We start from the raw sequence: 22457 nt of genomic DNA, 5'->3' as shown, positions 1-22457 counted from the left end.
GTAAATACAAATGCTGCTCGTGGGCTTGCTAAGTACACAGATTGCCAGCCACACACTTACTTAAATCCTCTATTTTTGAGGGAACAAACCATAAGAGACTTCCTGGTTCGTTCGGGTATATCACTCAAACCCTTTTATTATTTATTTGTTTTTTGTCTTTTTTTAAGTATTGATGTATGAAAGGGACACCTTATCGTTTTGTACACCTTATATACAATTATTTACAATTCGCGATTATTTACAACACAAACACATACACATACACATAACTAGTTGTATTATACAAAGTGAATTGCTCTGATATATATACACTCAAATATTCATACTACGAAGAAACAATCATCCGTAATTCCATAAGGACGCTCGTGGGCTTGCAGCACGTGTTGTGCCACCCACAAGAGCGGCCTTGTAAAAGTATGTCTGAAGGTCTGCCATTGCTAGACCTACGTGCAGTCTGGTACTGTCACACTGACTGCGCAAGTACACCTACTTGCCAGTCCCTAAACCTTCCCTTAACTTCATGTTAGTCACCCCTATGGTAGGCCCGAGGGCAGGGTGCATTGTAAGTATAAGGTAGGACAAGCCTGACTAAGTTGGCATGTCCTAATAGTGAATTACAGCCATATTCGTTTTTCACTATTGTAAGGTAACCTGCACTCCATTAGTTAGAATGGGCTGCCAGGATTGTTAATGTTATAATCCTAGCTGGCTCGGGGAGCATGGTGCAATGTCGAGTTTGGTATCCCTGAACTCGGGGTTTAATCACGCATCCGTTTGTGTGGATGGTTTTTGGACTCTGGGTTTGAAAATAGCACTTTTAGAAAGTGGCTATTTTCTTGTCTAACTATTTCTGGTTTCTGCTGGTTTGGTGTGTGTGTGACATGAGCTGGGTGCCTCCAGAGGTCTGAATGAGTCAGTGTGGGATGAGTGGGACATTTGCATTGAGAGTAGGGGGAGAGTAGTTCCTGATAGCCTGCCCTGCCTGATACAATGCTGGCTCCACCTCCTGCCAGGCGACTGATGGCTCTGTGCCTGCCATGGACGATCCTGGCCCCACCTCCTACCAGGAGGCCGATAGCTCTGCTCCTGCCAGTGACAATACTGGCTCCACCTCCTGCTGGGCGTCTGAGGACCCAGCCCTGCACAGTGAATAGGCCAGGTGCCTCTGCATGGCTACACCCACAACAAACCCAGGATGTGGGGAAATTCCCCTGCATGGACAAAGGGATCAAAGCCAAAAAGGGGTATAAGAGAAGGGCCCCTGAACCAAGAATTTAGATCACATCTGACAAGGAAACCTGAACCAAGGACAAGAAGCCTGCTGATCCAAGGACTTGCCTACCCCTTCTGCCAGTGTGCTGTTTGTTGGGGGAATCCTGCAGTTGCTTCTTTATTTTTGCCAAGGAACCAGGAGAGAGGAACTGAGTGTGTACTCTCAAGCTTTGCTAAAGAAAATCTCCAAGGGCTGGAGAGTGCCAGCCTCCTGTTGAAGTCACAGGGCTAAAGGACTTCATCTGCTAAAAGTGCTTGTTGCTGGAACTTGAGAATCCAGCCCCTCTGAAAGAATCCAGCAATCTCGACGCCGACAGACGCCGCCGAATCCAGCTCGACATCGTGAGTAACAGCTCCAGTGTCCCGCTTCCTCGACGCCCGCCGCCGGGCCTGATCGACGCCAGCAGCAATGCCAGTGAGTAGTGAGTTCGGCTCCAGCTCCAAGTGACCCCGTGTCTGCACCACTTCTGATCGCATCGACTTCGTGCCCTCTCGACGCCGTGAGCGCTGCTCACTCTTGCAACATCATCATCGACATCGACGACGACTAAACATCACAACAGAAATGCAGAAGGCAGCTGAGCGGGGGCAACAATTTACTGCATTATAGCCCTGGGTGCGTTTACAGAAGGCAGCGTTCAAGGCATGCATACCACTGGGAGCGAGGGCGCCAACTTAGTGCATTGTAGCCCTGGGGGTGTTCACAGCAGGCAGCATTCAAAGCATGCATACCACCGGGAGCGGGGGCGGCAACTTAGTGCATTGTAGCCCTGGGGGTGTTCACAGCAGGCAGCATTCAAAGCATGCATGCCACCTCTTCCAAGCAGCCAGCCCAGTGCTTTTTATTTCTCCCCCCCCCCTTCTATGCCTGTGTGTAAGCCATTAAATTGAAAGGAGAGGCGGCGCCGCCTTTACATTGTTACAGGCTGTACAGCTTTTACATAAGTAATGTCTACGGTTAAAATCCGTTGTAATCCTCTGCATTCCTTGGTTCGAATCCCTTTATTGTGTCCACATCTGGGTCATGAAGTCTCCAGGCTGCTGATAAACCACCATATTGCAAGTCAGAAGCTGAACAACCTGTAAAAGATGTCATTCTGTTGCTGGCGAAAACCTTTTCTTCTGCTGTGTAAGTTATAGCACAACTGGAAGTATCTCCTTGTATTCTTGTCTTTTACTGTCCATCTGTGTCCTGTGCTTCTTTGGTCTACGGGTTGGAGCCCTCATTTGGTTACTGCAACAACATTTTGAGGCTTGTACTCTCCCCACAGTCAGCCTGAAACCCGCCCTTTCTCCGCTTACTGAACAGACCCTGTTAGTAACTGGTTTTCGTTTCAGTTAACATCAGCCAATCTGGTCTGTCAACTTTCAGTGCGCGATTGGCATAGCCAATAGGTCTCGCCTTTAGGACCTTATAAGTATTTTGTTATGCAGCACAATATCCTTGGTGCAACAATATTAACTGTTGCATAGCTAAACACTTATAAGGTACCAAAGGCGAGAGCTATTGGCTATGCCAATGCTTGTTTAATCACCTGTGACCAAGAGTGGCAATTTATCTCAACTTTTAAACTGGATGTGCTGTGTTTTATCTGAACTTTGAATTGGAATGATGATGTTCCTATTGCATGATTGTATCTTATATGGTTGTGATTGCTTCAGAATAAAGATGTATTAGTGTTATTATGATTATTATTATTATTACCAGTACCATGTTTCTACAAATAAAGTTGGTCATGAAATGTTTCAATCTGCACACAGTGCCTTCAGAAAAAATATATTTGAAAGTAACCTTATTCAACATAAGCCCTGAAATCATAACTTCTAATTAACAGAAGGAAGTCTTCTAAAAATGTACGTCATTTTAGATGTCATATTTTCACATATACTTTCCGAATCATATTTTGATATTAGTTTATAAAACGTTACCTAAACATGTAGACAGACCTAATAGTTTACAGTTGATGTTTATAAGCAACACTGGAATTGCTCTTGGTATAAATGGTACTTTCAGGGTTCACAGAAGGAAATTGAACACATTTGTTCCCTGCCCAACAGAGGTGAGAGCCAGTGTTGCTCTGGGAAAAGGTCAGGCTTGTTGGATACCAACAGGATCACTGCCTCTGCTACTGTGCCACCTGTAGACTCTTTGATGTACTGCATGCTTGAGTTACAAACAGATAAAAAATATAAACCAGCAGGCATAACTCACTGAATTCTGCTGAGTGGTTGTGTTTAGTCCTCGTCTTTTGTCTTCATTCTGTGGTTGTGCTCTGTCATTTTAAAGCGCTTGTACCCCGTTCTGAGGGGCCGAAGTGCACCGGACCTCAAGGCCTGGATTAATGATGGTTAAAGACAAACTACGAGTACCAGAATGCATTTGGAAAAGGTGCCTGGAAACACTCTCACCTAAGCGGCAACTTTCTTCACCCCAGAAGCACAGGTGCCCGTCGGAAGCAAATCCATCCACTCAACAATGCTATCGGTGTGCATTCCAGTTGTATATTTACAAAACGAAGCTTTAAAAAAAAAAAAAAAAATATATATATATATATATATATATATATATATATATATATATATATATATATATATATATATATATATATATATATATATTCAATTCCCATCGTCTATGTCGGATAAAAAAAAGTAGAGTTGATTTTTGTTGTTGTTTAAAGATAAACGGAAATCCCGGCCCCACAGGAGGCCCCGCGGCGCGGCTCCGCCCACTCTCACAGGTTTAAAAGCCCCTCGGGCAGCGCGTCTCCAGTACTGATCTTTGCTCGTCTCTGTGCTGTTTGTCCGGTCGCAGCTCGAGCAGATTTTCTATTGTACTTGTATTCGCGCGGCCTGTTATCAGCATGGTGCGGAAGATCAGGAGTGTGGTAAGTCTCTTGTTAAATCTGGGCTGTGGAATTATTATTCTTTTCTTCTGGAGAGAGGCCTGGAAGAGGGCGAGGGAGAACTAGTGCTCGTTTGTTCAAACAGAAAACAATCCATTAAAAGCGAGAGGGGCGTAACGGCTCACTTGGACAGGTTTTTCTTTAAATTGATTCCTCGTAGCAGTGGAAGGTTTGATTCCTCGTAGCAGTGGAAGGTTTGATTCCTCGTAGCAGTGGAAGACTATTTCTCTAATTTAGTATTAGTTAATAGGGGTGCGACTGGCGATCCCCGAAAGCTTAACTATGTGATCTTGTGCACCATTTTCTTTATTATCGCATGCATATGAAAGCACTTTTAAAGGTGGGTACAGACCACAAGTTGATCAAATACCTGTTTGACTTGATAAAACGGTGGTTGCTGAATAATCTGGGCCCAGTACAGGGTGTAAATGAGTGACCCTATTTAAACGTGCACCATTAGACAACTATCACTCGATACATTCTTATTGATGCGGTGTCATGAGACTTATTTCAAAGCCTTTCCATGCTGAAGAAATACACGAATTGAGTTTTGAATGGACTTTATCATATACTAAGTGATGGCTGTTGTATGATTTACTTGGCAAACCTTTTTCAGGGCTCGTGCTCTGAGGTCCGAGCCTGACCCTTGACTCGGCTCTGCCTGTTAATTTGTTGGCTCGCCTGTCTCTATTAGACGCAGCTGCCAAGTTTCTCCAGGCTAGCAGCAACTAGTTTTGGACTTTTAGCCAATGGGGGAGTTTAAGGGGCGTTGGGTTCAAGTCTCCGCAGGCGACTAAGTTAATGAAACTGTTCTAATAGTCCTGTGAGGCTAATGGTTTATCCGCTATTTTGCCAGTCAATGGCCAATTTGAAGTTTCTTTTTGACCTTCCCTCTGCTGCTAGGCGCTTTGGTTTAAGTTGGGCTGGTCCTTACTAAACCCATCATGGGTGAGCACTGATTAGATGCGTCACAAGTGTGGCTTTTACGCAGTGTCCTTCAGGCCGTCCCTAACGATTGGTTCTCTAAAGACCTCGCTAAGTCTGCAATGAACAGCACCTTTTTAGATATCGGAGGCTCGGCGTAGAACAAGGGGTGCATGTGGTGGGTCCCTGCACATTCCTCAGGAGTAACCTGAGGCTCATGATTGTGGCATGTAGATTAGACTCCATGCAACTTCCAGGTTCCAAACATAGGTGTGTAAAACTCACTTAATTTGCTTTTGATTAAGTGAATCTGCAAAGTACATAAAAATGTTTCAAGTTTCATTTGAACTTGACATGCTTCTCCTTGGGTAGTGCTGAACACATGCTGCAAACAAGAACTTATTTTCTGGTTATACGTTCTTAAAAGCAAAGATGTTGTTGCAGGTGGAATTGCACCACATGGTGGAATGCCATCATTTAGCCCAAGGTGAACTCGTAAAAGATTAGAGTTGTATTGAATACCAGGGCCTTGTTCCTTATGCCAACTAGTGTACGTTGTTCCTTATGCCAACTAGTGTACGTTGTTGTAACTTGCAGGTAGCATCTGTCTTGGGGTAAAACTCGTATGTAAAACAATCCCGGGTGATTTCCTCATCACTTGTTTGCAGCTCAAAAGCTGAACCTTTGCTAGAGAGCGCTCTGTGTAGGGTAGGAGGCGGGCATCTGTCATGGCTGCTACAGGCCAGATGAACTAGAAAGGTAATTGGAAAAAGTCGTTCTAACTTCTCAATGATTACATTACTAATCTGTTGTGTTCATTTTTTTTTCTTCCAGGCTCAGTTTGATGACATACTGGCACAGTCTCACTCTAAGTTGGTCGTCGTAGATTTCACTGCGTCTTGGTGCGGGCCATGCAGAACGATCGCACCTGTGTTTCAGGTAAGTAAGCCCCTCTTGAATGCTATATATGTTAGGATCCAGGCATGCCCTGCCTTGTAAAGGACTGAAAATCGGTCTGGCTTTGTGCCCTGCTGAATCTGATGGGAGCCTGACCCCCCCCTATGCCATCACCAGTCCCCATAAATGGGATCAGCAGCCCTACAATCCACTGCACTTGGTGGAGCCGCAATGGGTAGCGAAGGGTTGCCCACAAGGTACTCAAGCCTGCCTGGCTCTCCTGCTATGAAGGACGTGCCTGGGACAAGGGTGGGCCTGTCTGTGGCTGGGCTAGGCCACCCCACTTGCTTCCCATAATGAAAAGGCTTCCCGAATCGAATATAGGCAGGGTGGTCGGGGGGATAATATCGTGGAACCAGAAAAACCACAGGTGGCGATTTGCCCTTCTCTTAAGGTGTCTTCTAGTCCCCCCCCCCCACTTGCTTCATCTGAAAGGCATTGTAACTCTTTAGACACAGTGGCTCCTCTCGGCTCGTACGCTTAAGGGTTTACCCCATCACAGTAAAGCAAGCATTAAAGTGCTGGTGTTTATAAACTTTTTTTATAGGAGGACCCTGGGTTCCTATGGTGCACATTTGAGCAGTATTTGCAATTTGTAAAAGCATTTCCTTTCTGCCTCCGTATTTCAGTGGCACCAACATTTGACCATTTATTACTTCAGTGCACACAAGTTCTTTTTAGGTCTGAGCTCTTTCTTTGCCTTGCAACAAGCAAACCTTTTTAGCTGACCGGATTGGTTCCTCACTGATGCAGCAGCCTCTGCATGTGCTCGAAATGTTAAGGGCAGCATCTCTTAGCTCCTCTCACTAGTGAAATGCCCTGGCTGTAAACCCCAGATTTCCAAGGGGGTGCAGACTGAAAGGCACACTGGCATCTACAGGTGAGAACATGTACAGGCTGTTTGTTACAGGCAGTCTTCGTTTTCGGTAGTGCCCGCAACTAGGGGAAAGCACTTTGACAAAACCCCTTTTTTCCGATGACCTTACTGATATCACTGAAGTGATTTGCTCAATCACAGGATGTTGTTGAGACAACAGCTGAGACTCAACACTTTATTCCACAGGCCTGATGTCGGCTGTTCTGTCCGATGACCACTGCAACACATCCTCTCCCCCCCCCACGACCACCTACTTCTCCACTCGAATTAAGCATACAAAGCACATTTCCTACTAAAGTTAAGGGGTCCCAATATGCAATGCCTCGACTGGATGCAGGTGAAACCAGCGAACACGCAACATAAAGGATAAACTGCATAACTTTAGCCATAACTAGTTTTGCATTGACATTGATTATTTTAGTTGTAACTAGTGATTGCGTTTCCACTTTTGGGATTTTAAAGACTGCTGATGTCTCACTGCACTCTGCCAATCCACTCTACTCTTTACCACTCTACTCTCTGTACTACGTCACTTACTATCTGCACCGCTCCACTCTATTACACTGTAATATAAGCAGTGCCACCATACACAACTTTACACCACTGTGCTCTCATCACCAAATTACTATACACCTTTCCACTGCACATCATACCACATTTGCACTACACACATTACACACCTAACCATTACATCCACACAAACCTCCACTCTATAACACAAGCTTAAAAGACATTGCCAATTACAACGTCAATAGCTCTTCACTCAAATGCAAGACCTATTGCGTTGCTAATGTTTGTTTCAGTGGATAACCTGCTGCTTGCCTACTCATCCAGTGAGTTTTTGTCCACCGCGCTTTCAGTTTTGAAGTGCCTGCCCCCCTCGCCCCAACACACACTATACAAACATCAGTCTTGATTTTAACTGTTCACACAAAGCGGTTGTAGTAACAAGTAAAGAAATGGCAAACTTTCTTTCCCCAGAAGCCTTACTGGGTGCTGGCACTTTGTCTCTAAAGTGCCGGTTTACGCACTGAGACACCAACGCGAGCGAGGTTCCTGGCTACTGCTATAATAAACGCATACCAGCGAGTCACCCCGCTTTGTAAATTTGTTCTTGCTGACCACGTCAGGCCACTTGCATTGAGACCCTGTGCTCCTGTCAACGGTGGAGTTCACACGATTTAAAAAAAAAAAAGAAAATTATCCCCTGTGTTGATTTCTGTTTAACATGGGAAAGCGCAAGGCCACGGTGGACTCCTCTGGAGCAACATGAGCTTTCCTGGACTGCTTAAAGCGGGCGGTGAAGCGCAATCTGTCGCTCTCCTGACCTTCCAAGCCCTGCACCAGTCCTGTTTGGTGTGCAAAACACCTGTTGTGGCAAGTACCGTCCTAGATATGCAGGCAAGTTGAAGCAACCGAGCCAATACCTGCTGGCTCATTGGATTGTAGTGTTCTACCCAGGCTAATCTACATGCCTCACTGAATAGAGCAATCCGTGATGGCCTCATGTGCAAGAGTGGCATCATTTTACTGGTTTGCTTGACTCCAGAACGGAGTTAACTAACCTGAGCAGGCAATTTTTTTTTTTTTATCAACTGTGCCACCATATGGAAGAGGGATATATCTTAGATTAAATCCACATTTAAGGAAGGGTCTAAAGCCGTGAGGTATGCCCACAATTTTAATAAACTGCCTATAAAGGTATATGGAGATTCACACTCTGCTCCGTTCCTGGAGCCAAACCTAGAGTAGATTGATCCCACTTTAAGTGGGAAACTCATCAGGTTAGGATTAGTGAGGCGGGAGCCTGGTTTCCTGCTTGGTCAACTTGAGCCCTCAATTTCTGATCTGTCCATGTGATCCTGTTTCATTTCAGTATCTCTATATATAACAAATATTGTCAATTTACACTATGTTAACCGGGATTAGAACTTCTAGATCCCTAGTGTATCTGAAACCACAAGTGTCCATGAACTGTTAACATCTGTTCTTAAAGTGCTATTAGTAGACTGAAATCATTCGTTTTTAACTTAAATGTTCTATCCTGTGATGGAAGATGTAGGCACTTTATTGTACCAATTTTGTGTTGCCACTATGCCCTGCACTTTATATGCTAGAGAAGTCTGTGGAATGTACTTCCTCTGACACATAAATAACTGGTGTAATTACAGAGAATTGCAAGTTTCTGGCTTTTATCCAAGGTGTTTTTAACGCTTTGTATATATTTTAGTGATGGTTATGGCCACACTTATGAGTGGATTTTATTTTTTTGTACGCAGGTAGGACAGTTCTCCATAATCTGCCAGGTCCTCAGTTTGTTTAAACCCTTTGAGACTCATGACAGCATGCCTTGGGGGCTGCTCTAGACTAGTTGTGGTGACAGTTACTTGCATTAAAAGGTGGTAAAGATGAGTTTTGGATAGAAGGTAAGAGGTACTGCAGTCCATAGCCTAAAGGTTGTAAGAATTCTGCAATACATGGATGCAGAGATCTATCCACCCATGCTAATTATCAATGTTTTGAATATAACTTCTGTATTTCGATGACTTTTTGCTCTCAGCAAACACTTGCTACATTGACGCAAACCTTCATGCTCTTGTGCTGTAGACACTTAAGGGGGCAAGATTTCCAAACATTTCTTCAGTTCTTCCAAAAGAGTCCTTCCTGTGTCCTGCAGGACCGCATACTAATGTGTTCCACCCTGAAACCTTCATTTTCCTCTTCTGCAAGTGGGGGGCACCAGAAGGTTGAGCCCACTTATGGATTTGGTACTGATCAGAGAGGACTTGACTCTACACGTCATAGGCATGTCCTCTGTAGTGCACGGTTATTGGTCGTCACCAGGTACTAGCTGAAGGGTCGATTCACACATGTACTTGGAGCTGCACAAGGAGGCCCAATTGATGCAAACGCTTAAAGTGCGCCCAAGTCAAACTTCGATAATCATTTGTTAACAACTAGAGGCACAAAGAGGCTGCACCTTAAAAGGGCCCTTTCTACTGTGGTCTGATTGCCATGAATGATTTTTGATTGACCTGGTTAAATGTTAAATTTAGGATAGGTTTAAGTCTGCATCGTTTCGTGCATGTCTGTTTCCTAGTATTCTGAAATGATTTACTCGTCCCGTGTGCATCCTACTTCGTGCTGGTGTTTGACGGTAAATAAATGCCATACATGAAATGGTTTTATTCGTATGTTCAAAGGTTTGAAGTGTATAGTGTGGCTTGACGCATGCTGCATTGCAGGTGTGAGGGTCCATGACGTGCATAACTTTGTTTTTCATTATATACTTTCTGTAGAAGTTCAGCACGGAGTACCGTGGTGTAGTATTTCTGAAAGTGGACGTTGATGACAGCCCGGTAAGTGAAACGGAACCCTTAACACTGATACTGTGGTCAGTAAACGTAACTTTCCGAAACGGGGAGGCCCCACGCCCACCCCACAAAAAAAGAATTGAAATCCCTTAACTTGGAGTTGCCACTTGTTAGCCCTTAGCCAGAGATCTGACGCAGGCTAGAACAAAGTAGGGTTGCGTTAGTTTTAAAATTCTTTTCAATTTAACATTTTCGCGGTCTTGGTTTAGAACTATTCTTCTCTGCATTCCCAAATTGAGCAGAGCAGTTTTGAGGAGACCTACGAAAAGCACCTTCATTTTAAATTTATTTTTTAGTCGCCCTGCACAGGTACTGGCTGAATTAACGAGAGGGTTACATTTAGTTTCTACAACCTGAGCATTGAGTCCCCTTTTCTTGGCTGACTTGGCAGTCTCCACGACTTCATTTTAAAATGTGTGGCCAATATACGCATGTACTTCGAAGATACATTAGCGTCAACCTCCATTAACCTAGTGTAATGTACGGCGGTAACTGCATCTGAACGTGTGGCATTCTACAGGTGCAGATGGTGACGCCTGGAGTCGTGGTTTGCTTGCCTGGGTGTGCAGAAGACATTGCATTCCCGAAAAACTGTCATTTCAGTTAGAACTACGTCTACCATTAAACTCATGTGCTGGAATTATATTGGCGTGTCTTCCAAACAGGTGTTGGCCGAAAGATACAGAATAGAAGCAATGCCCACCTTCCTTTTCATCAAGGATTTTAAGAAGGTATGTGTGGATTTCTGCTTTTCTATCAATTTGAAGCTCTTTAAACAGCAAATTAAGACCCCTGCTATCAGCTGAACCCTTTGTTTCTTGTAGAAAACTGGAATTAAGTGCCACACAATAAGCCATGGAAACTAAAATACCTGTAGTGTGGTTTCTGACTCTTTAGCTGCAACGTTGGCTAGAGACCAACTAAGCTTCTTGGACCTTCATGGCATCAGCATTTTACGAACTACTCCCTTTACGTCCACGGTACTGGAAATGGACAAGGGGGGCGGGGGGGGGGGGGGTATATTTGAGGTCCCTTTCCGCTAATTTGAGTCATGGATAGTTCAGAGGCCGCTGGGTGTGACCGGTTATGCAAAGAAGCTGCTTTCTTTCACAGGGACAAAACCACCAGGAAATTATAAATTTTACAGATCTCCATTCGGATGTGTAAGGGCTGAACAAAATGGAAAAGCGGCAAGGTGTACAATTGTGTTGGTATTTTGGGGTGGAGGGGGGGGGGGGTAAAGTTTTTTTTTTTTTTTTTTTGTAACCATACCAATTTTTCCGTGAGGGATTGTAATATGTTTTTCTCTAAAGAAAATTGCCCGCTCTCACTCCCTGGCTGAAGTGAGCTGCTAAGAGCACTGTAGATCTTTTAATAGTATTTTCGTACTCCAGTTTACTCGTAACGTTTGAGACGAGGATGTTTTGTCCTGTCCTTGAGCTGTGATGTTGGTGTCTACAATAGCTTGTAGCTTATTTTCTCTTTTTTTTTTTTTCAGGTTGCTACAGTGAAAGGAGCGAACGAGGCTGCAATCAAAGCAAAACTGAGAGCACTTTGCTGATTTTAACACCTTTGTTGTTTTGCACTGTGGAAATCTGTTTTGTTCTGTTCTAGGACCACAGCAGAAAAGACATTGTTGGAACTCTCATATTATATATATTTTTTATTTATATTAATAAACCAGTGGTATAGCAGGCCCTTTTAAGGGGCTGATTATTTAGGCATTAATTTATTTTTCTAATAAAAATATTTCACTTAAATCCCTTCCATCTACTTCATCAGTGATATTTGTGGGGTGTGTGTGTGTGGGGAGGGGGGGGGGCGGCAGCAGTCTGCTTGACAGGCCTTTTATTCCCACTGAACCTTCCTCGGTGCTCTGGAGCCCTTGGAGGCTTGTTTTTGAGAGTCCTGGTGCCTCTAACTCCCCAGCTTCCTGGGGCTAATTGGGGCAGGCAAGGTGAGGCTTGAAGAGGAGGGAGTGAGAAGGTAGAGCTCGGAGATCAGAGACAAAAGGAGAGATTCCACAAGGAGACTAAGGGAGCAGTGCTACCTGGAGCATGTTTGCCAGCGCTGCTTTTGGTTTCCCAGTCTGGCCCGGACAAGCGTTGTTAGGAATTTGGATCCTAAATGGGTATTCTGTAATGGTCCAGGCACATGGAAGGGGTGGCAGGCTAGGGACAATTTCAAGCTAGAGGATATACGTAACTGGGCTTCAGCCCAGGTTTGGCTCTTTACGCTTGGAGAATCCTATGGCACTCTCCTGTAGGAGAAACCAACTGTTACCTACCCCCCTCTCCATGGGGGCTCTGGTCCTGAACCCCTTAATCATTCTCATTTCAACTGCCAGCACCAACCCAAACCTTGCAAATGGAGGGCTAATGTTAACCATGGTGCTACCATGCAGTTATTTTAGTGCTAATCCATGCAATAAGACCACTGCCCACAGCATCACAGGGCACGTGTAGTGACATGAATACCAAACTGGAGTCCCTGTTCTTATTCGAGTTGTAGAATGATTCAAGCTGAACTATCAACAGGGAAAACAGATTTGCTTTGGAACATAAATCAAGTTGATTTACGCTTTCAGTGAAGTAAGAAGCAGTCGTATAAATTATCACTGATTTCTGTTCTAAGCAATATGCTTGTTGTAAACTTTAAACTAGCACAGTAAAGCAATGGGTTTGTCTTGCAGAACAAATGGGCCTCCACGTGCAGTGCGGTGGATTATAAGCAACAGCAAGTGTTCATTACCTAGAACTGCTGATTTTCAAAGAACCAAAAAAGCTACAAGATCAATATTGGGCAAAGGAGGGTTTCTTTTGTGTTCTTCCTGGGTAGAAGTGCTTTTTCTGCACAGACTGCATTCTGTCTTTAAAAGTGAGGAGCACGAAAAGCAAAGTGGGCTGAACTTTGCTCTATAACGTACTACACCTCAGACACTGGAGACCAGTATAGAGAGGAATCTCATCATCCCCTGTCCCCAAGCAAGCGCACAAAATGCAGGGGCATACACTGGTGGAGAATGAGATGGACTAGTAGGGTGCCGAAGAAAGAAACCTAAAGTGCGAGCATGGTGGGTAAAGGCTAGTTGTAGTTGGGGTTCACCTGGTTTAATGACTGGAGTGGCAACATGACCAGGTATTGGTGTGACCATAGTAATCCTTTGGATTGTGACTAAGGGGGTCATTGGGATGGTGGGTGGACTTTGTTAGCCTGCCATCATCCTATCGTGAAATGGGACCGCCTGCCATAAGGGCGGGGGTACTGTGGGCTGTTAGGATGCGCCAGCCACTGTGGGAGGTGCATCTTGCATTCCTGAAATTGTGGCAGGAGGGGCACTCTGCACCATCCACCACTGCCAGGAAGGCATGTCTTGTACTTCCATGCACAACATGGCAGGCACAGCACAGTGCCTGCCATGTTGTGCATGGAACTGCAGGGGGTACCATATGTACCCCCAGAGTCCCTGGGGGCATGCAACGGGCCCCTGCAAGTAATTCCCGCATGCCTTTCTGTGGAGGCAATGCCGCCACGGAATGGCATGTTTTTGCCCCATAGTAATATGGCTGGCAGTGTCTAACAGACACCGTCGGCATATTAAACTCTTTTCTGCCTGGTCGACTTGTTGACCAGGTGGAAAAGTGGTGGACGGTCTTTCTGATGGAGCAAGGATTCGCACGTAATGCGACTTGCTTGAATTCAAGAACCTCGCATAATGTATAACGTTGTTAATCAACATGTTCCGTTATTAATATTGCACTTTCACACTACACGCGGGTGTCAGACGCTTGCTTATGTGTTTTCTAATCCTAACAAAGCTTGCACACTGACTGGTCGCTGCTATGTGGGATTTCAGTCTGCGCATGCGTCGGTCATACCCATGTGATGTGACGCACTCATAGTTCTGGAGGGATTTTTTGCACCTGCGCATTATTGCAAACATGGCCGCTTTGTTTTTAACATGCATCTTGCTTGCTGCCGCTGCTTTGGCACAGCTGTCTATTTCTGCCTAAATCCTAATGCTATAGATATTATGAAGTAAGGGATGTAGTATAGCCAATCACGGTATACAGTGTAATCATTTTTTTTTCTGGTTTTCTAATTTGTTTTCGCTTACTTTTCATGTCCCGCGTATTTGTGGGCCTGGGGAAGGGGAGCCCCTCCATCTTCGAAACCCATGTCTCCCTAATCACGTGATGAGGGAGAAAACTAATTGCGCAGGAGTGGAACTAAGCCAGCTGGCTTCCGAAGCTGAGATGCGCCTGGGAAAGTGACCCTTGCTCCAGGAGAAGATTTCAGCTGTACCTGAAACAATGTTTATATTTTGTGTCTTATAGTACTATACCTTCCAAATGCCATGGGAACTGGAATGTAAGGGGTGGGTTTGAAATATTACATATATTATGAGAACACCGAATTCTAGGTGGTGACCATGACCTAACCACCTCTCTTCCCCAATCCAAAGTTGGGGATCCGGTCATTTGCAACATTTGTGGGTGGCCCAAGGACCCGAAAACAGTATAACTAGCCTAGTTTTAGATAGAGAAATTGTCAGAGTAGCTGACCTGTCACCGACCCTACGAACTCTATAGGTGATTGATACAGAGAGCTGCGGAGCACTCTGTCCGTAATTTCCAAAAACTTCAAGGGGTGGAATATTTTTAAGTGCTGGCGAAGCACTTTGCTGGGAGATTCGAGAACCCAATCGGGGTTATTGGAAGAGTCCATGCAGAGAGGGAGTAGCGCAGGCGTTGCATCCGAAGCTGCAGGTGTTGGTCATACCCTTTGATGAGACCAGTCCTGATAAAATCCTGAGGGGGTATCCTGTCTTGATGGTCCATGAGCTGTACCTGCTCGCTTACTGGCATCCTAAGTCCTAGAGGGTCCTTGTCCTCGCCTTTTCCCAACTGACCCGTGGCCAGGGTTAGTCCTCATTCCCATCCTAGGTAAATATATATCTGTGGGTGTCCGTCTAGCTTTACTTTTTCCTTTACTCCTTATTGAATAAAGCATCATTGCCTATGTTATTTTCCCTGTCTCTTACATGCAAACTTTTTAAATTAGTTGTCATTTTTCCCCTTAACTGTAGGATATTAATGAACTGTTTACTTAATCAGTGTGATTTATTCTCACCTTCCTTTAGAAACTATTGCTTTAATTAGTAGATAGAATAAGGTCTCACTTTACCTGCTCAGTATAAGCATGTAAACTGAATAGCATGTTCTGTTACCCTTTTCCTGTAGTTTTGCGCGCACTCAATGGTGCTCACTCTCATTCATAGTTACATTATAGTCCTGATTCTAGTTACAGATATTCTAATCTGTATAAACTTTATTCTCATGGCATCTGAAATTTGACTTTTACTATATAAAGTCTTGAAAACCCTTCAAGTGTCTGTGGTTATTACAAAAGATATAAATTGTTATTCAAATGTATAAGGTATTCTGGTTAGTCTTATTTCCTACCCCTGCTAGCGCCTGATTCATCAGGAACTTTGGTACCTGTGACAAGGATTGATAAATCAGGTACAACAGGAAATAATAGTCAACGAAACACAAGAATTACTGATAGTGATGTGTAAGCTCGCCCGATTCACAAGAGTACAGTGAGAAACACGTTATGTGCCCAGGTGCGTATAATTTGGTGAAATAAAGAGTCTGGCGACCTGCGCGCTCTATCAGTAATTTTCTGGTAGCAGAGCTATGGTTAGGACTAGTTAAGATAGTTAGATAAGATATTTTCAAATGTACCGTGAAAAATAAAATGTGCTGCTACAAATAATTTTTTACTTTACAGTGATCGCTCGATTTTAAATGCAAATGTTTTGAAATGTTATAAAAGTAGTATTCTGTGAAATGCTGCTATATTATTGCATGTGATTAACAAATTGTTAGTGATTGTTTTATGTTGTCTGGAATCCCCGGGGAATAGAATAGTGGGTGGTGAGTAGAATCCATTCGGCTGTGAGGTCACTTGCTGTGAGGAAGATTAGTGCATGGTTAGGCAGAACTGGAAGTGCTAATTAGGACCTTTTCTGAGTGAATAATTGAATAAATGACAGCAACAAGACTGCTAATAGACACTTCGGTTGTGAGATTACCTAGTAAGGGTCACACAGGGAAGGAGTAATAGTCATCGGAGCTTGAGTGGTAGCAAAAGAGTGCGCTGGTGAAACTTTTGACTTAGTATATATCCCGGAAAGAGTGGATGAGTCGAATCAGGTTCTCTAATGCTTTTGTGGTAGGGTAGGCAGAAGGATCTATCCATAGTGAATAAAAAGTAGACAGAAGTGGTTTACTTGTAGTGAAACCAAAACCTTCTTTCTTTTTAAGACACTCTAGCACAGTGGCGAAAGTTATATGTTAACTAAATTGAGCACTTGCACTTTAAGAAAAATTCAAAGTTTCCGTTACCTTGTGAAGGAGGGAGTCGGTCGCGAAGCTGCGCTGACGTCACTCCGTGCCGCGCTGGAATTGGTTGAAACAGCGGGTGTGTAACAAAGCTAGTATTGTAAAGGAGGGGTAAGTGCCGGAATGTGAAAAGGCAGCGCACCCATTGGTTGAAAATATTTGCAACCTTGGTGTTGGTTGTTGAATATTGAAAGGCGAGCTAGCATTGGAAGCATGTTTATAAACAAAATCACACACTGGGATCTTGAGGATAGCTTGGAGAGGTGTATGTGGTATCCCGAATTCTTACCTGATCCGAAAAATCTAGGTTTTCATAAGGAGCAGATGCTCAGAGGTAGACCTTACAATATGTACGGAAACAAGAGGAAAATGTCATTTGCCGAAAAGATCAAGAATTATTTCAAGAAAGACAAGCCCGTCAGAACTAGGGAGGGTGTAATCATGCCACCACTTAATACTCCCGCATCCTTTATGATGTTTGACAAAGGTTAGCATACCTGTGTATGGTTGGAGAATTGGGTAAAGTATACCGAAGAAGACGGAATCCTAGCGTTTCCTCTTGATGGTACTTTTAATAGTAGAATCCTGTTTAACTTGAGGACCCGAATAATTGACTTACATCCCAGACCTAGATTAACGCAATATGAGGCTTTAGAGGAATGGGAGATTGAGGCTCTAGAGCGAGACAGACCCTGAATGGATAAGGGAGTAAGCAAATGGTATCTGAAATTGCACCGAGAAAACAAGGAGAAAAAGATGAAACCGTGGAGACAGAATATGATGGTTGAGGGACTGTTTCCAGTATTTGGGGGTAGAGGAACCTGTGGGAGGGAAATGCACAGAGCAACCCCCACACCTGATGGCTGCAGGTGATTCAGAAGATGAGTATCTGGAGGATTTATTTATGAAAAATCCACCTCCTTATGGAGAGGAGTGAAGGTCCCTAAGTACCAAAAACCCATTTTTCAGATGTCTTAGAAGTAGAAGGGCCAGTGAAACAGATACAACATGTATAGGTAATAGGCAAACCAATAGGGACGGGTTTTGTAGACCTGATGCCACTGTCCCAAATTATAGACCATTCGGTGATGAAAGACCAGTTATGACAGTCCCAAGTCTGTAGCCACCTTTAGTTCAGCAAGTATTGCATGACACATCCATTGAAAAGGTTTTGCACGAAAGAGAAAAAGAAGCCTTAATTAAACAGCGAAATGAACTAATTCAGACAATAGCACAGATAAATCCCAGTCCTGTAGCTCTGACAATTCCAGTAACTATTGGTCCCGTTGTCCCTCTGTATGGGGATAGACAGGCTAGTACAAGAACTCCAGCTATTTCTCCTGCCGTAGCGCAGCCCAGGAAGGAGCCTCTTATCGTTGATGACCAGGCAAGCGAATGTGAATCTGTGATTTCAACTGTAAATTATTAGGTCTGTCTAGCTGACCGTGGCAGAAGCTGCTGATGCCTGATCACGCCTGGTGTTGCTTCTTATATTGGTATGGGGGCTCTGCCATGCACCAGCACAGTGAGACCGAGTCAGTTTGGGGAAGGAGACACAACCCCCTGATCTGACCGTGGTAGTAGCTGCTGATGCCTGCTCAATTGTTATTGGGGATCCCACATTTTAGGAGCAAAGTGAGACCAAGTCAGTTTGGGGAAGGAGACCACAACCCCCAAAGCTGAAAGTCTCAGGAGCCGCCAACATGTGGGTATCTTCCTAGACAGTATACAGTGCGATAAACAATAAGAGAGTGTGTAGATAATAGAAAATTTCAAACTAACATAAATGTGTACAGGAAAATATTTTTATTATAATTATTGAGATAGATATTTTATTAAAAAATTACATATAAAAATCGATTATTAATCACGGTAGTTTGCGAATAATACAATACATAAAAATAATCATGAGTTAAAAAACATGTAGATACAATCAATCTAATAAAAAGGTTGTGGCTGAGCTAGTGTCTCCTTCTTCGACGCGCGTTTTGACGTGTAAGGACGCCTTCGTCAGGAGATTTTTATGTAGGCCACAATATTCCTGGGTCTGCAAGGATCTATATGATTAATCAGCAAGACATGAAATGCTGGAGAGATTGATCATGGTTGTCAAAGTCTGAATGGGTTAATATGCTGCCAGGCCAGTGTAGGTGGAAAGGCTTCAGAACGGGAGCAGCACTTGATAGATTTATTTGGGTAAATGAATAGCCAGGATGTAGAAGATGATGATCTTCAATATAGTATTGTGGATCTGCCAGTGGTAAGGGATATCATATAACCTTGTTACAAGTGTTCAAACGGCGCAGCGATACTTCTGGAAGACAAGGATGGTTGTCTAAAGCTGACAGAATGCTGTGCAAACGATGCTGGTAGCGGCTCCCGTGGGCTCTCAGCTGCCCTAGTGAAATAACGTGCAGCCAACGCCTGTTCATGGTCGGAGCCCTTGTTTAGGCCGGCGTTCCAACCTCCAGGCTAGCATCAACAGCGCCAATTCATATCTCAGGGGTGACTACGAAGTATGCACCATAAAAAACGGCTTTGCTTCTCTCTCACCCTATTACAGTGGGCTTGTTAATCCTGTGCCCTGCCTTCGGTGTTTACAGGGGGCCTCGCAAAAACGGCCACACTGCCGTTTCACCTCCATGGGGAAATTAACTGGGCAGAAAGGCAACTCTCGATCGGATCAGGAAGCTCCGGGTGTTTGCCGATAGATGTCCCATTGATGACTGCACCAAATGTACAGGGGCAGGAGCCAGTCGCCTCCATTCCAAAATCATTGGGCTCTTCACTTAATCCTGTTGTGGTGCTCTCCCCTGGCCCTTCCACATCCAAGCCCCTTCTTCTTTCATCCCTGAAGACAGATGTGGTGAGCCCCCCCAAACCGAAGCAGAAGGCTAAAAAGAAAGATGATGCTTCCGTTACAATGAAGGGGTCTGCAGGCATATATGGGAGCCCTGAGGACACAGCGGTCCACCTGGCTCCTGTACTACAAACAAATCACAGCTGCCTTCACTGACTTATTGGCCCCCTTTGGGTCAGGCTTGATCATCTGGAGACAGTTTCTAGGGACCTGTCAAGTAGACTGGAGAGACTTGTGACCCTCATGGATAAGATTCCATACTCCTTACCACCCACGTAACAACCACTGGCATGCCTCCCACCAACTTCTTCAGTTGTAGTTGTAGTCAGCCTGACACTGGCAATCCCAAGTCCCAGGCTGTAACAAGTCAGAATACCATTTTTGGGCCCCGGGACCCCACCTTAACACAGAAGATTCAGTTCCGACCTTTTTGCCCCTCTTGGCATCTAATGTGGCAGGTGAAGCTCGAACCGGTGGCCGACTGGTCACTTGCTCCCCACTCCCAGTGATTATTCTCCCTCCAGCTTGTTCCCCTTACACTGTTCTCTTGACAGGGATTCCCAAGCTCACCACACATAATCTGGAAACCACTGGTCAACTGATCAATAAAGCTTCACATTGGTTAGGAAAGCACACAAGCTACTCTGGCTGGGAATATAAAGACATCTTGATGGCATAGAGGGCTTCATGGATAGGGCCCTCTAGGAAAACACTTGGGTGAGATTGCATTATTATTAGTATTAGATACCCCGAATTGGCACGAAGAATTCTGAGTGGTGTTTCTAAGTTGCACCTCTCAGTTACCTGTATAAAACCAATCCTGTTGGGCTTTTTTTTATGGCCCTAGTGTAGGACAGCCTCTGGGCAGTGGGTACGCAGAAATAATATCAGGGGACCATTAGTCTAGTGATTTAAAATCGTTACGCCCCATTGGCGGATCTTAATGATCTTGACTAAGTCCATGAGACAGAAGATAAACTCACTCAGTCGGTTCATAAAGTGGGCAGATTACCACAGAGTAGGAAAGAGAATAAGGATGTATCCACACCAAAACCAATCTATCCTTCTTCACATCCCCCAATTTTAGTGCACCATCTGGCAACTCACAGACTACAGGGGCCCCGAATACAGCTGCCGACTCTTTATCTTCCACCAGGGCCTTTATCCACAGACTTGGGAAGGCTCATTTCTTGGAATGTGGCAGGCTTGTCCTCTAAGTTTTCTGATGAAAGGTGGTTACAGTTTATTAAGTCCTTTAACATCATTTGCCTGCAAGAGACATGGGAAGTCAGGAATATTTTTTTCCTGGAGGGGTACAAGACCATCTTCTGCCCAGCAATGGGTCCTAGTGTGGGTATAGCGAGGGGGGGTCATATTATTTTTGTAGCTCTTGAGTACTGTTGCACTATGCAAATCATGAAGTGGGACGTCCACATGTTCCAGGGTGTAAACTTGCACATTGGGAAAGCTCTCTCTATGGTAGTAATTCATTTTTATAATGCAGAAATGGGACCTTAGACTCATTAAAGAGGGAGGGCTCCGGGCACAGGAATTTTATCCTGGCAGGGACTTTTGTCACCCATGTCCAAACGTTTTACACCCGTCACCTAACACACAACCTTGCCTGATTTTGGAGGATTTTCACTTGCAGCATACCATAGAAGGGGAGGAGATAAATAGCTTCCTGCATACACACAATTTGTTTTTTACTTTAGACAAGCAGACAAACCGGTCCAATCCTCAAATCCCTCTGACATATAAAGAAAGGGGATCCGCCATGATCATTGATTTCATCTTTGTCTCTGCTTGTATGGGTTGGCCTCCTGTCTCTGTCAATATCTTACAAAGTCCCTACAGTGACCATAATCCTTTGACCCTGTCTCTTGATGGGGTAGGGAACCATTCACTGGGCCCTCGAAAGCCCCGGGGGGCCTTAACTTCCACTGACCAGGGTAGGCGCTTATGCTGGTCACAAGTAGAGGCTAAGGCTTTTAATCATAGTCTTTCACAGATTGCCAGCAGGAGTTACTTATTTGCTTGGACCCTTTAGTGCCTGGCGAAGAGTTTTTAAGTTAATTTGCCTCCATCGCTCAGTTGGTTTCTGGTCTATTATTGACCCTGTGGATTGGCATTGTACGGATCATCCCTCGTGGTTTATTCCAAGTGCTCCAGGGCCCTTAGGCATCTGAAGACAGCCCTGAAGCAGTCGCCTCGCAACAGGGAATGGGTGGCAAATTGCTGTTGATACTATAAAGGGGCCCTGAAACAAGAGAGGCACCAATTACACAAACAGGCATGTGCTGATCTAACCAAAGCTGGCGAAATGAGGAACTCTACACTTTTCTGGCAGATTATTATTAGTCCTTGTTTTTCAGAGCAATCAAAATCTGTCTTATGTCACCACATCACCCCTGAACAGTGGTGTTGCAAGGATTTCTACTCATACACAGAACTTTGCACAGAGACCTAGGACATTAGTGAATTGTGGTGTACCAGAAATTCACCTCAGTACCTAAAAGACCCCAACCAGCTAGCATCAGTGTCACATTAGCTCTTCATCCTATAGCAAAGTAACCAATGATTAGACAACCTACAACATGCGACTTAGGACCATCTCAGGAAAGGTGGGAAGTGAGAACACTCTTTGGTTATACTCTCATACGAATCCACAACAGGAGTAAAAAAGAGACACTGTAAGGTTAAAATATTTATTTTAACGACGTGTTCTCATGCACAGTATTTTAGTCAACATAAGCAGACATATGAGTAAAAATGATATGGTCAGCATGGTTACAACTCCATAAAATGCAAAAGGAGGAATCATATTACAATGATAGTGTAAACAGATGATATAGCGCCTAGTTTAAATACCCTCCC

At 44.4% G+C, this 22457-nt stretch overlaps 1 protein-coding gene across 2 annotated transcripts; it reads left to right on the top strand.

Moving 5' to 3' along the window:
- The first annotated feature begins 4065 nt into the window (after nt 1-4065).
- On the top strand, nt 4066-12064 carry LOC147659256 (thioredoxin-like). 2 transcript variants are annotated; one of them, XM_086951854.1, is made up of 5 exons: nt 4066-4160; nt 5937-6041; nt 10236-10295; nt 10976-11041; nt 11809-12064. In XM_086951854.1, the coding sequence occupies exons 1-5, from the start codon at nt 4137-4139 to the stop codon at nt 11869-11871; spliced, it is 318 nt and encodes a 105-aa protein (XP_086807980.1). In that variant the 5' UTR covers nt 4066-4136; the 3' UTR covers nt 11872-12064. The 2 variants fall into 2 exon arrangements, with proteins under 2 accessions (XP_086807980.1, XP_086807979.1); XM_086951853.1 differs by lacking the exon at nt 4066-4160 and having other exon boundaries at nt 5892-6041.
- The last annotated feature ends 10393 nt before the right edge of the window (nt 12065-22457 follow it).

Source organism: Lissotriton vulgaris, unplaced genomic scaffold, assembly GCF_964263255.1.
Source record: "Lissotriton vulgaris unplaced genomic scaffold, aLisVul1.2 SCAFFOLD_1282, whole genome shotgun sequence".
Taxonomy (NCBI): domain Eukaryota; kingdom Metazoa; phylum Chordata; class Amphibia; order Caudata; family Salamandridae; genus Lissotriton; species Lissotriton vulgaris.
This window is presented reverse-complemented; position numbering and strand designations above follow the sequence as displayed.